This window comes from Osmia lignaria, chromosome 10 (genome assembly GCF_051020975.1).
Source record: "Osmia lignaria lignaria isolate PbOS001 chromosome 10, iyOsmLign1, whole genome shotgun sequence".
Classification (NCBI taxonomy): domain Eukaryota; kingdom Metazoa; phylum Arthropoda; class Insecta; order Hymenoptera; family Megachilidae; genus Osmia; species Osmia lignaria.
This window is the reverse complement of record NC_135041.1, coordinates 5,373,332-5,387,422: the sequence shown is the minus strand read 5'-3', so window position 1 is coordinate 5,387,422 and position 14,091 is coordinate 5,373,332. Positions and strand designations below refer to the sequence as shown.

General features: G+C 33.8%; 3 protein-coding genes across 3 annotated transcripts; 2 read left to right on the top strand and 1 right to left on the bottom strand.

Moving 5' to 3' along the window:
- Positions 1–73: 73 nt before the first annotated feature.
- Positions 74–6,004, top strand: LOC117611629 (uncharacterized). The gene is made up of 20 exons (XM_034339645.2): positions 74–237; positions 306–484; positions 553–861; positions 948–1,075; positions 1,152–1,313; positions 1,374–1,588; positions 1,652–1,866; positions 1,919–2,187; positions 2,253–2,462; positions 2,523–2,622; positions 3,350–3,551; positions 3,632–3,801; positions 3,880–4,188; positions 4,257–4,384; positions 4,445–4,606; positions 4,684–4,895; positions 4,958–5,172; positions 5,245–5,516; positions 5,587–5,793; positions 5,867–6,004. The coding sequence occupies exons 1-20, from the start codon at positions 96–98 to the stop codon at positions 5,958–5,960; spliced, it is 3,900 nt and encodes a 1,299-aa protein (XP_034195536.2). The 5' UTR covers positions 74–95; the 3' UTR covers positions 5,961–6,004.
- A 379-nt stretch (positions 6,005–6,383) lies between these two features.
- On the top strand, positions 6,384–9,258 carry LOC117611875 (ionotropic receptor 75a). Its single transcript, XM_034340292.2, has 9 exons — positions 6,384–6,531; positions 6,610–6,785; positions 7,257–7,565; positions 7,631–7,761; positions 7,828–7,989; positions 8,072–8,283; positions 8,342–8,556; positions 8,632–8,900; positions 8,970–9,258. Exons 1-9 carry the CDS (start codon positions 6,384–6,386, stop codon positions 9,256–9,258), a joined length of 1,911 nt encoding a protein of 636 aa, XP_034196183.1.
- A 34-nt stretch (positions 9,259–9,292) lies between these two features.
- On the bottom strand, positions 9,293–14,030 carry MetRS (methionyl-tRNA synthetase 1). Its single transcript, XM_034340287.2, has 16 exons — positions 13,629–14,030; positions 13,365–13,516; positions 13,181–13,297; positions 12,893–13,042; positions 12,690–12,812; positions 12,508–12,623; positions 12,306–12,422; positions 12,199–12,237; positions 11,957–12,121; positions 11,515–11,791; positions 11,044–11,425; positions 10,748–10,961; positions 10,424–10,660; positions 9,994–10,324; positions 9,694–9,924; positions 9,293–9,606 (listed from the first exon to the last, which is right to left on the bottom strand). Exons 1-16 carry the CDS (start codon positions 13,729–13,731, stop codon positions 9,457–9,459), a joined length of 2,904 nt encoding a protein of 967 aa, XP_034196178.2. The 5' UTR covers positions 13,732–14,030; the 3' UTR covers positions 9,293–9,456.
- Positions 14,031–14,091: the final 61 nt, after the last annotated feature.

Here is a 14,091-nt window from a genome sequence, read left to right as displayed (position 1 = left end):
GTAAAATATTAAAATAGAAATAGAATATTCATGAAAGGTATCGGTAACAGAACGTCTTATTGCAAAGTGTTTCTTAGAGAAATAATTTTTCTGCAATGAATTGTGTGTATTTGTTGTTACTTTCGACGGTGCAATTAACCGCTGTTTATTGTGCTAATGAAAATTACATTATCCGTGATTATTTCGCATTTAGGAAAGTGGGGAGGATTGTCGGCTTCTCTTGCGATAACGTGGAAAGTGCGTAAATTACTTTTGAATCTCAAACAATCTTTTCTTTAATTAATACACTTTTACGTTGAAAATAGATGATTTTAAGCTTGCGAAGACTTTGAACGGCATGTACACTACATACATTTCGATGTCTAACTCCACAATTGAATCACGTTTAGATGTAAAGAAGCTTCTAACAGCTGAATATCATCAGTTAGGTGTTTTCTTGGATTGTCGATGCGATCCTCAACGTTATATTAAAGTCATAGCCGATGTAAGTAAGATTGAAAAATGTTCATTCCATTAACTTGTAGGTATTCCAAATCAATTCACCCATTATAGGCAGGAAAGTATTCTATGTACGACGAGATGCACAAATGGTTGATCTTAGGCTCAGATCTTCGCCAGACACTTGAAATACTAAACGACGATACATTTAGCGTTTCAACTGACGTTGTGATTGTTATACCATCCAATGACAATTATCTTCTCTATGACGTGTACAATCCATGTAAGGATCGAGGAGGATCGATGAACGTAACGTATTTCGGATCGTGGAGCAGTGAATCTAGATTAAATGTTAGCTTGAATCAGTCGAAATTTCAAAGGAGGTCTAATTTGCATGGAATGAAACTTAAAGTAGGCGTCGTTGTAAGTCTTCGCTAATTTCTATATCACTTATCCAAAAGTGATAACTAAGGAATTTATTGATTGTAAAATAAATTGTAATTTTTCAGTTAAACATTAAAGTAGAGAACAAATCCCTGGATGAAACCATGTTAGAATATTCCATGAAATCAAAGTATGGTCGATCGAAATTTTTATACGTTCTTCTGCATCACTTGTCTGACCTCTTCAATTTCACGTAAAGATTGATTAATTAATATTAAAATGTGCTTAGAATTTCAGATTTCAAATTTTATGTTTCGTGCCTTTTACAGTATGGACCTCGTGCAAATAAATGCTCAAAGAAGATTCGACAATTCCGGTCCGGTATTTACGGCTTTCAAGAAGAAACTTATAGATATGTCGGCAAGTCCGGTTGCAATGAAGATAGATAGATTGACTAACGGAGACATAATTGGGCCTGTCTGGCCGATACGGTATAATACTACTACCTCGGTATAATTGTACAGTATCTTTAATTAATTTCATTTTTATAGATCGTGTTTTATATTCCGCACAATTTCATCGTCGAAAATGAAACCAACTCAATTTCTGCAACCTTTATCCATGAAAGTATGGTACGTAATATTCGCTACGATAGGAATGGTCACGATAATTTTGATTATTTTAATAAGAATGGAGGGTATACGTTCTCCTACCGAAATATATGGACTATCTGTTTTACTAACAATAGGAGCAATATCTCAACAAGGTACATAATCGTTTGAAAGAAAATCATAACAAATCACTTTTGAAACATAATTATTTTCCACAGGATCTGCATTCATCCCGAATCGTTTCGCAGGACGCATCGCGCTTCTGCACACTCTGCTTTTCAGCGTGTTAATTTTAAATTATTATTCAGCAAGTATAGTGTCGAATCGTTTGAAGAACAAAGGCGAAAGAATGAATGATTCTTTGATCAGCTTGGCGAAGAGCAATATGAAACTCGCAGCGGAGTCGACTCCCTATATTCGTTCTTTTCTGAAGGTAATGTTTCTTTATAAAATATCAAACTTCGTGACATTTATTCGTTTAATAGGTACCAGATAAGGAGGTGAGATATTTCTACGAGAACCGTTGGATGAAAATACCAGAGTTCAGTAGATACTTGCCACTGGAGGAGGGACTCGATCGTGTGGCAGATGGAAGTTTGGCTTATCACACGATGATCGATTCCGCTTATCCGTATATTGAACAATCGTTTAACTATCGAAGTATTTGTGAGCTGACGGAAGTTCATCTCTTCCGATCGATACTGGCATTCTACGCGAGACACAAGAGTCCTTTCACTGAATTGATGAAAATAGGGTATTGAATACGTTCAGTTAAATTACTCTTGTTTAAGGAATTAAATCCGTCCTTTTTTTTTCTAGTCTGACAAAAATTCGCAACGTTGGTATCCAGAAACGGGAACTGAAACGATGGAGATCTAGGAAACCGTTCTGTCCAAACAATCTGTTAATCGCTGAACCTTTATCCATTCACGAAGCTGCCCCAGTTTTCATATTTCTGAGCTTTTCCATGTTCCTGTCTCTTCTTTTTTGCCTCGTCGAGAATTTATTATTCTACCTTTCTTCAGCACGGTGATTATCATTTCTCTCATTAAACGTATTCGACTTTCTAATGAAATGTTTCATTTACAGGAGAGAGAGCGCACTAATGGAGAAGAAGCATTTGATAGGAAGAAACTTCGATTTATCAACATTAAAAGACGTCAATTTGCAGACTTCAAGAAATTTTAATGTAATCGAAAAATGAGCTAATTTTCGGAATCTTTAATTATTCAAACAGAATTATGGATCCTTTGCACGCCATAGTCGCACCTTAATTTAGACTCTTCTCGTTATGTGATGGAGCTTTTATTATAAATGGGACACTAAGGAACTAAATGACCACGCACGCGTGCCTTAATGCGTTTAATTAATGATATTCCGCACGTACCGACGATATTCATTAAGCGGTAAACTGACTATACGATATCCTTTCACCGCATTAACTCTGTCAATTAATTACCAATATTAATATTACTAATATCACGAAAAGCCGGTCGCCAATTTATTATCGTGTAATTAATTTTTAAACTTAAATCTGTGGGGTTTCCATCGCGTTGGCGATACCTTGAATATTTAACTTATCAGGAAGTTCGTTTATCAGCGATTAATTAATGTATATAAATTCTGAAATATTTAAATATTTTTTTCTCTCTGTCCAACTGATTGAAAGTGTATAATCTAGTTATTATAAAAAAAATGTATAAGTCACTGTGTTTTATTTCCATCGCGCAACTCGTGTGTCACATCAAGGAACGAAACGTTCGAATAAAATATTAATGAAGGAACTATGTTCACCTTTCGTGACTCGAGCAATTTGTCAGATTACACGAAATTGTTTGACAGGCTCGTCTTGAATATCAGAATACTAAATGACCATAATGAATTCAATGCATGAGCCAAATGCAGCATATTAATTTCATCAAGTATACCATGCTGGAGGGTTCAATCCAACTATCACTAAAATTGTGAAGAATTTACTTGTTACAATGTCCATCATTTTTCTACTCTTATTACAATTTATTTTGATCTCCAACGCACAGGATCATATCTTCATACGTGATTATTTTGTGCATAAGAAAGTTCGAAATGTCGTAGGATTTTCTTGCGGTGACACTATAGGTACGTAATTTTAATTCAAGAAATATTAGACCATCAAATGGAAAATTTATATCTACATGACAATTACCACCTGTTCACAGGTGACTTCAACCTTCTGAAAACCCTGAGCACCATCGGTATATTTACAATAATACGAGAACCCAGTATGAAAATCGACTTTAGAAGATTTTTGAGAAGCGAAACGTGGACAGTAGGTGTTGTCATCGATGTACGTTGTCACAATGAAACGGCTGTCCGAATTTTTGCCGAAGTAAGAGAAACAAAAGTTTAGAGATTCCATAGAACGATTACGATTAACGAAACTTTTAATCAAAATTGTACAATTTAGAGTTCGAAGCATCGAATGTACGATTACTCCTACAACTGGCTAGTACTTGGCTCGAATTACAATCGCAGTATTCCTCTTCTGAACGACACCGCATACAATATAGTGACGGATCTTGTTCTGGCTATATCGAACAAGCATGGATACGATTTATACGATGTTTTCAATCATTGTAAATATCGTGGTGGTTTATTAAACGTCACTAAACTCGGCACTTGGCGTCAAGATTCTGGATTAAACATTGTCCTGACCCAGCCTTTGATTAACAGGAGAGCTAACATGCATGGTATGAGACTAAAGATATCTGGGGTGGTGAGTATTATTGTAAATGAAAGTATATAAAAATGTAGAAGGTATTTATAATATAATATGATATTCAGATACAATACAGACCAAAGGACATGCGTCTAGAAGATTACATGCAGGATATTAATACGAGATCCTTAGACAGCATGCATAAATTTGTCCATGCTATGATGTTACACACGGGGGATCTTTTCAATTTTAGGTAACGAATAATAGCATCAAATTATAGAATTTTAATTAATCAACGCTCTTCTTTATTCAGCGTTCACGCATCAGAAATAATCTATTGGGACAGGCACAGCGTGCATGGTTTAATTTTTGAATTTTTAAGATCGAATTACATTGATTTTGCGAGCAATCCAAGGATTATGGTGTCTGAAAGATTAGATTTTGCTAGCCTCATTGGTGCAGCCTGGCCTATAAAGTAATCAATATCATTTACTAATATTATAAATAATCTTTTTCAAATGTAATAGATACGTTAAATATAATTCTGAGTAGACCCTGTTTCATGCTTCTATCAACATCAACTAATAAAATCAAATTGGAAATCTTTCTGAAGCCTTTTACGAGGCAGACGTGGTACGTGTTCGCAGCTTTTGGAATATTTTCCATCTTTATTATGAAATTAATTATGAATCGTGAGAAAGTAGGTAAAAGAGAGAAATATTCAGGAGCAGTGGTGCTTTCCATAGGAATTATAGCTCAGCAAGGTATGTATATATTAAAAATTCTCAATAACAGACCCTTTGACCCTTTTCGTTTTTTTCATTAGGTGCAAATTTCCTTCCAAAACGTGTACCAAGTCGCATAGCACTATTTCAAATAACCCTACATAGCTGGATAATGTACAATTATTATTCAGCTAGTATCGTCTCGGCTCGATTAAGCGAACCCTTAGACATGATGGAAGATTCAGTGACGGTTCTTGCTGATAGCAATTTAAAAATTGCTGCAGAAGCTGTGCCATATCTCAACTATTTTCTATACGTTAGTAGGATACAACTCAAATTCTAATTGAGGAATCATGATTTAATTTAATATCAGTAATACTATTATTAGAAATTGAACTGGGAATCAGATTATTTTCGTAAAAAACGTTGGGATCCTCTGCCAGAATCCAAACGATACTTGCCATTAGAGGAAGGAATCAGACAAGTGAGCCAAGGTATTTTAGCATATCACACCGACCCAAATACAGCCTACCCTTATGTGGAAAGGATGTTCGATTCCAATAAAATCTGCGAATTAACGGAGATCCATTTGTTTAAACAATCTGTGATGGGAATGTATGCTAGTCATAATGGACAATTCATTGAGATAGCCAAAATAGGGTAAGCATCTCTGCATCCATTCCTTGTTCTTCATGATTTAAAATTTATTTTATTTTGGTATCTCTTTAAGATTGACAAAAATGTTCAACACCGGTCTTCGCAATCGTCAAATTAAACATTGGTCCTCAAGGAAGCCACAATGTCAACCCGATACTTTATCTACCAGGAGTATCACCATCTATGAAACAGCACCAGCTTTACTTTTATTGGCGTTTGGTATAATCGTGGCTGGAACAATTTGTATTGTGGAAAATATTATTTTTAATCGTTCGATGAGGTGAATTGCTTTTCCATTTAAAAGCAATGATAGAAGACACTGTGGTTCTTAATAAAAATTATATGTCTTATAGGAAGATGGACATAAATCAGAAGAAGAGAATTGGAACCAGAGGAAGTATTGCTAGCGGAAATAGTAGAGACAACTTGTTAGATTTAAATCATTGATCTTTATTGATTTTCAGAGTAGACAAATAGAGTTTTGATTAGACAAACATTTCTTTTATTTCTGTAATTTTCTGTCTTTAAGTACTCCTCAAGGCATGTACCCCTGTAGACACCAAGAATCTGTCCGGAAGGTTGGCGACGTACAATAATTTATTGTTAGAAGTTTTCCCTCTGTTAAATTTTCTATCTGTAAATAATAATTAAGAAAAATATTTAGGTATTCTATCAAGCATACTAAGCTACAAATAGAGTTAGGTGGTACATGTGCAAACCAGAAGTTGTTTCCTTTGCTAAAGAACCATTACGTCAAAACTGACATGCTTTCTCATATAAAATGAAAGAAGGGATGACTTTGCTGGCTGATAGTTGCAACACGAACCTTCTGCATGCAGTCGTTTGATTTACAACCGAGAATAAAGTGCAATGATAGTAAGAAAAATGCACTTTCGAAGTTTCTTTTATTTGCAATTAATCGTCACCTTGTATGCAAACAATGTCAACATAATTCGCGATTATTTTCTTTTTAAACAAGTCAACGGGGTGGTTGGATTTTCTTGTGGAAACAGTGAAAGTAAGTAATAAGTGAATTAGATTTTGAGATCACGTTAACTTCTCTTCTCGGTTCAATTAAGTGAATGTTTTAATTCAGATGACTATCAAATCATCCGAATTTTTAATGAGGCTGGGATCGCAGCCTCCATAAAACAACTTACATCAAACATCGACATATCACAATTTTTGTACAGTGATCATTGGAATTTAGGAGTGTTCTTGGATCTACAGTGTTCCTTTACAGACGATGATGTCGTTAAACTTTTCAGCGAGGTATACTGGGTGTTCGACAACAGATGGGCAAAATTTGAAGGGGTGATTCTAGGGATCAAAATAAGACGAAAATCAAGAATAACGAAATAGCGTTTGCGGCTTTGTTTTCCAGTAATTAACGTTTAAAAATTCGAGTAAAAAACGCCTGAAACCTGCAACCTGCCCAGCACCGACTACTGAACGTCAGGTCAGCAGGGGAAGGTACAGTTATAACCAAGAATCGTTCAGTCGTCGGTGCTGGGCGGATTGCAGGTTTCAGGCGCTTTTTATTACTCGAATTTTTAAACGTTAATTACTGTAAAACAAAGCCGCAAACGCTATTCGTTATTTTTGATTTTCGTCTTATTTTGATCCCCAGAATCACCCCTTCAAATTTTGCCCACTTGTTGTCGAACACCCTATATAATAAAACCATCGAAACTGTTCTTTTAAATTTTTACGAATAATGATATAGAAAAAACCATGATTTAGACTTCAGCCTATTACATGTTCGACCATCTGCACCAGTGGCTGATTTTGGGAGAAAGTATGAACCGTACTATTCAATTATTAAACGACAGCGTGTTTAGCATCATCACAGATGTAGTCATTTCTGTACCGAAGAATGACGATTATATTTTATACGATGTGTATAATCATTGCAAACCTTGTGGTGGTTTATTGAACATCACAGAATTTGGTAGCTGGAGAGAAAATGATGGATTAGACATTAACTTGAAAGCGGATAAGTTCTCCAGAAGATGGAACTATCATAAGATGAAAGTTAGAGTTGCTGGTGTCGTGAGTCTCAAGTGGATGTACTTAATAATCATATATTACAAATATAAATGATAATCTTTACATAGGTAACTCAGAGGCCTAAAGATCAAATTTTGACAGAGTATCTTCAGGAGCAGAACAGTGTGGCACTTACAGATAACTGGCCGAAATTTGGATATTCACTCATAGTGGACATTGCTGAAATATTCAATTTCACGTAATTTTTCGCTAATTACAATTTCTTCGATTTTCTTATTTTTTTCGATACATGTTTTATTTATAGTTTGGAAGTGTTGGAATTAGACCATTGGGAGAAAAATGATAGGAACGGCCCGCTGGTTACTGGTCTCAGTAAACGTATTTTTGATTTGGGATACTATCCTTCGATTTTAACAAACGAAAGGCTTAATTATGCGGACGTGATCACACAAGTTTGGCCTGTAAGGTAACTTCGGCATTAATTATTCCTGTACAGCTAATACAATTAATTAAATTTACAATCATCAAGTATATTGTGTTTTTTACAGAACGTGTTTTATGTTTCTCACTGTACCCTCATCAAAGATAGACATAAATATAATCTTTAGACCATTTTCAACAAATGTTTGGTACATGATATTTTTATTATCGTTCATTATAATATTCGCCTTGTGGATGATATTAAAAGTGGAGAAGAACGTTAACAATTCCGACTGTGGAACAACGGTTCTTATTATTGTAGCTGCAATGTGTCAACAAGGTATTCTATAAAAAAGTTTATTACACAGTTTGAACAGATGCAAATTTTAATATTACAGGTTTACCATTTGTCAGCAATAAATGGGCAGGTCGTGTAGCATTTCTTCACATAATGATCTTTGGTTTACTTGTGTATAATTATTACTCAGCAGCAATAGTATCAGCTCGACTGAATGCACCTTCAAATAAAATGAATGATTCATTATATTCATTAATAAATAGCAAAATGAAGCTTACAGCTTACAAGGATATCTACTTAAATTTCTTATTACGAGTAAATATTTTAATTTTTGTAGATAATATATATTAAACAATTATTTCTAATCGAAAAATATATACATATTTACAGGCTCCTGTACCGGAAGTACAATATTTCAAGAAATACTGGGACATTATACCAGAAAATAAAAAGTTTCGACCAATAGAAGAGGGTGTAAAGGGAATTATGAACCCTAGATATGCTTATCATGCAGATCCTATCAACGTTTATCCAGTGATTGAACGTATGTTCAGTAAACAGATGATTTGTCAACTTAGTGAAATACATTTGTTTAGACCTAATACATTAGGTTTATGGTCAACTAAAAACAGTCCATTTCGAGAGATAACAAAGATTGGGTAAGAAATTTTATATATGTTTTTAAATAAGTAAATGTTGAGGTGGATTAAAAGACCCATTAACTTCAGCCTTATTAGAATAGCCACGGCAGGAATCAGAAAGAGGGAAGTACTACGTTGGACCTCTAGGAAGCCTTATTGTGACAAAGACAAACATTATGTATCAAGCGTTACCATCCACGAAACGATACCAATAATACTTCTTTTATTTATTGGAATTGTACTGTCTGCTATAATTTGTTTTATCGAGAATATTGTTTTTCATGTGCTGCAAACAAAACAGAGGAAGGAAAATTATAAACAAGTTTTGCAAAAATATATAGCTGTAATTAGAAAGAAAATCATAACAAAACAATGATTTCATGAATTATTTAATGCAGTGATGCTTTCCATATGTATAAATCAATTTTATTAAATGAAATATATGGATTACATTAGTTAAGAAAATATCATACTGACGTACTTTCAAAGTGTATTCGCTGAAATAAGAGATGAAAAATGGGCCTGTATTGTATGAAATTTTACATCTTCACGATGATGAAGAAATGCGTGTAATTTACTTCTTTTTCTTCGACTTTTTATCAGTCGGAGCTGGCGTTATCCCAGTGAGATCAGCTAATTGTTTTTTAAGTTTTAACAGTTTTTCCACTTCGGGCTGCCATACTGATTTCTGTTCTTTAGCTTTCAGTTCACGTACGAGTTCACCCTTAACAAACAGAGATAAATATATATTAATATGAAACACCATAGAGGCCACCGTAAGTTTAATTATTGTAATATAATCTTCACAAACCTGTTTAGTAATAGCTGATTTCAAACTTGCAACATCCACGGAAGCACCCCCATTTTGTTCAGGTACAAACACCACTTCCGGCTTTTTATTTTTTGGTTGTGATGACTCAGTAGGCTTACTTGATCCGCTCACGAGATCAGAAAGTTTTTTCTTCAAATTTAAAAGAATTTGAACCTCCGGTTGCCAAATGCTTTTATCCTGTTTAGCTTTCAATTCCCTAACCTTATTGCCCTAGAAATACAGAATACATACACTGTAACGATTATTAGTAATTTTCATTGCTATTAAAGTTTTGCTAACCTGTTCTGCAATTGCAGCTTCTAAACTTTTAACGTCATTATCGTTATTTTTTTGCGCGTCATTTTTAGTTTCTTGTTTCCCAGCATATTTTTGTCTCAACGTTTCTACCTCTTTCTCCTCTATCTTTTTAAACAGAGGAGATGGTTTACCGATTTTATGCCCCGTTGGGAGTATGTTTGTAATAATGTCAGGAATGTAACCATAACTGCTAGCATCCAATCCTAGTTGCGTTCTAATTTGGCGTGAAACATTAGGCATATACGGAGCTAGAAGAGCCGACAAAAGACACGCTAAATTGCAGCAAATACCGATGATCGTTCCTGCTCTCTTCCTACAAACAATAAAAAGAAGCAAAATGTTACATTATGTTTCAGTTTGAAACGACAACACGTTAATGATGTAACATTATATGACTGAAACTTATACTTACTTATCAGTGTCCGATCCTTTAATTTTGACCCATGGTTCTTGGAATTGCATGTACTGATTTCCATGTTTTGAAATCGCTAAAACATGTTTCAAACCATCGCGTAATTTAGCTTGTTCCAAATTGTGTATGTAAGAAGACAATTCCCGTTGAGCTAACACTAGTAGTGTTAAATCCTCTTCTTGCAGTGTCATTGCTGGTATTTTAGACTCGAAGTATTTTTCAGCAAATACTAGGGCCCTAAAAGTTTTTAATAATAATAGTAAAAAGGAGGAAAAGATTACTCCTATCATTTAGGCAATTCGTGATACTTAATACACCACGTACCTGTTAACAAAGTTTCCAAAATTATTTAATAATTCATTATTATTTTTGGTTACTAGATCTATCCAATTGAAATTAGAATCTTGAGTTTCTGGTCTAACATATGCAAGATAAAACCGCCAAACATCAGCAGGTATGCCGGTATCTCTAGCATCAGTTCCGAACACTCCGATACCTCTGGATTTTGAAAACTTTGTATCTTCGTAATTCAGGTATTCTGAACGAGTGAATAATTAGTAATTAACTATATGTATTATAGAAAGGTTTATGTAACATTGTTAACGTGTCTGAATTCGTACCTGTTGCCATTAAATGCTTCAATAATATATATCCTTCATTAGCTGCTAATAAACAAGCAGGGAACATTATTGCATGGAATGGAACATTGTCTTTTGCCATAAATTGATATAAATCAACTTCTACGTCTGTTGGTTTCCACCACTGTTCATATTCCTTAGTGTATCTTTTTGTAATACTGATATAGCCAAAGGGTGCATCAAACCAAACATAGAACACTTTATTTTCAAAACCTTTTACAGGGACGGGTATTCCCCACTTCAAATCACGCGTTATACATCGTGGTTTAAGTCCATCGCGTAACCATGGTTTTGCGACAACTTTCGCAACAGTCGACCACCCCTTTTCCACAGTGGGGGACCATTCTTTTAATTTACTCTCTAACTGTAACAGATAATATTTTATTCATTCATTTAAATAAATGAATTTAATAAATTTAACATGACAATTTAACATAAAATAAAGATATTTACCTTAGGTAAATCTAAAAAGAACTGTTCCGATTTCTTAACAATGGGTCTATTACTGCATACTTTACACCGGGGAGATATTAAATCTGTCGCATTCACTAAATGACCGCATCCATCGCATTGATCACCACGTGCATCTTCGTATTTACACCGTGGACACGTTCCTTCTACAAATCTATCTGCTAAAAATCTATTGCACGACTCGCAGAGAAGTTGATCTACTATTTCACTCAATATATACCCTTGCGATTTTATTCTTAAGAAAAATGATTGCACGATTCTGAAAGATAATATATTATACTTTTATAATATCACAAATTTGCTTATTTTACTGCGATAGTAACATAAGAAAAATGACTAAAAACTAATTCGACCTACAACTCTAAAATAATAAAACCTCAAAAAATTACATTCTATAATGCGGCTAGTACGAGATCCATCTTACTCTGTTTGTTCAGGCGTTGTAGTGCGACCAAAATAATCAAACCCTATGCTAAACCATCTATAAATGTCATTATGTATATCGAAAAATTTGTCGCAAATAGCTTGTGGTGTTGTCTTTTCTTCCAAAGCTTTAGCTTCTGTAGCAGTACCATATTCATCAGTTCCACTGAAATATTAAATCAAAGTTATTTAATACATAACACCTGGAATTTAATATACAACATATATAAAACATGTGCATACCTAATGAAAAGGGTATTATAATTTCTTTGTCTACAATATCTGTAAACAAAACATATAATTTAAAACGTTTATGTTTAGATTATGATAATCCACATTAAGATACAAACCTGGCAAAAATATCAGCAGAAAGTACACAACCAATAATATTTCCTAAATGAGGAACATTGTTAACATAAGGTAATGCAGATGTTATTAAAATATTTCTTTCCCCTTTCTTTGGTAATCTGAAAGTAATATAAATATATTTATATTAATTACATATTTATTACTTGTATTTAAATAAAAACATTTATGTACATTTAAGCTTACACAGGGTAAGGAGAATTTTTCACATCTGGATATGACTTAGAAGACCAATTACTTGCAATATTTTGCATCTCTTCTTGGCTAACTGCTTCTAACTCTTTCTCTTTAGTTGGGCTTATCTGTTAAGTTATTTGTTTATATGATTAAATTGCTTAATATTATGATTAAAGTTTTGATGAACTTACATCACTTGGTTGTGCTTTATTAGCTGGTGAATTTAGGGAACTAATAACAGGAAACCAGGATGCAGCTTGAATACTGACAATTGCTCTCAAACCTCTTTCAAATTTATATTCCTTAATAGAATCCTAAACACCCAAAAAACTGTATTAATTGAAAAATCAATGTAAATATCATGTATAAAAAAGATAACGAACAACTGTTTTACCTGAATAATTGGCAGTAATTCAATATTGGCTAACCAATCTTTAAGAAATAAATATTCTTTACATAATTCTTTCCCAATGTCTGTAACTAACACAGTAGACCATACAGTTACCCAAATACAGGTATCTGCCAATGACAAATCATTATGATCCTAAAATATTCATAGAAAAATCGTAAGTAAATCTTAACACGTTCCGTGCCGCGTGGGGTGTAACGTGTACAGAAATTTGTCCAGCACGGAACGTGTTAATGTTATATTGATATTTCTATGTATTTTATTACAAATTACCTTATTTAAGTACTTTTTCTCCTTTAATTCTCTGTTGAGTTCTTCCAACAAAGACCATAAGCATAATTTACTTGCTGTTTTATAACTTCCTGTATTAGTGTAAAGCACTATAGCTGGCTATATAACATTTATAAATTTCAATTAATTGAAATATAACAAATTTGCATAATTTATAATTGTTTACCTGTAACTTAGAAATATCCCATTCCAACCACTTATTATTCAGAGCATTTGATTCTTTAGGTGGAGGTACTAATAGTTGCATTGCTGCACTAGTGCTAAATAACACTAATCCAGATGGTAGTTCAACAGCAGGTAAACGACCCAAGAAACTTACTATGTATAGAATAAGAAACAAAGTACATTGAAATAGTTTAAGAAATGTAATAAAGTTTATGAATAATTATTGAAGTGGAAGTTCTCCACTTGGAAAGGTTAAGTGTTTTACCTTTAGGCTGTACCGTCTTAATGGTAACAGACTGTTGGGCCATTTTAGCTGCTATTATTAATTTTAACGCGTTTGGATTACCTTCGTTCGTTGAAATAATCATTTTTATTAATAAATTAATAAATATTCACAATAAATAAATGAAAATATGTTCAGCACACAACCGACACATGTGAGCGACAATGGTAGTGACCAGTAGTGACTACCAGTGACTATCTGTAGTCACTGATCAACCTCTCCTTGCTGCTCGTTTTGTTACTGTAATATGGCAAGGCTGAGCTCAAGGCATTAACTGACAATGGGTAATGGGTGTAGTATTTGATATCGAAGCAATCTGCTATTACCATCAACATGCGTTATATCCCCTTTATTATACATATATTGTTGTAATTTTTCCCCTTTCATTATTTTTAGTTTTCAAAGTTTGAATAAGCAAGACTATGCACACGCATATATGTATATA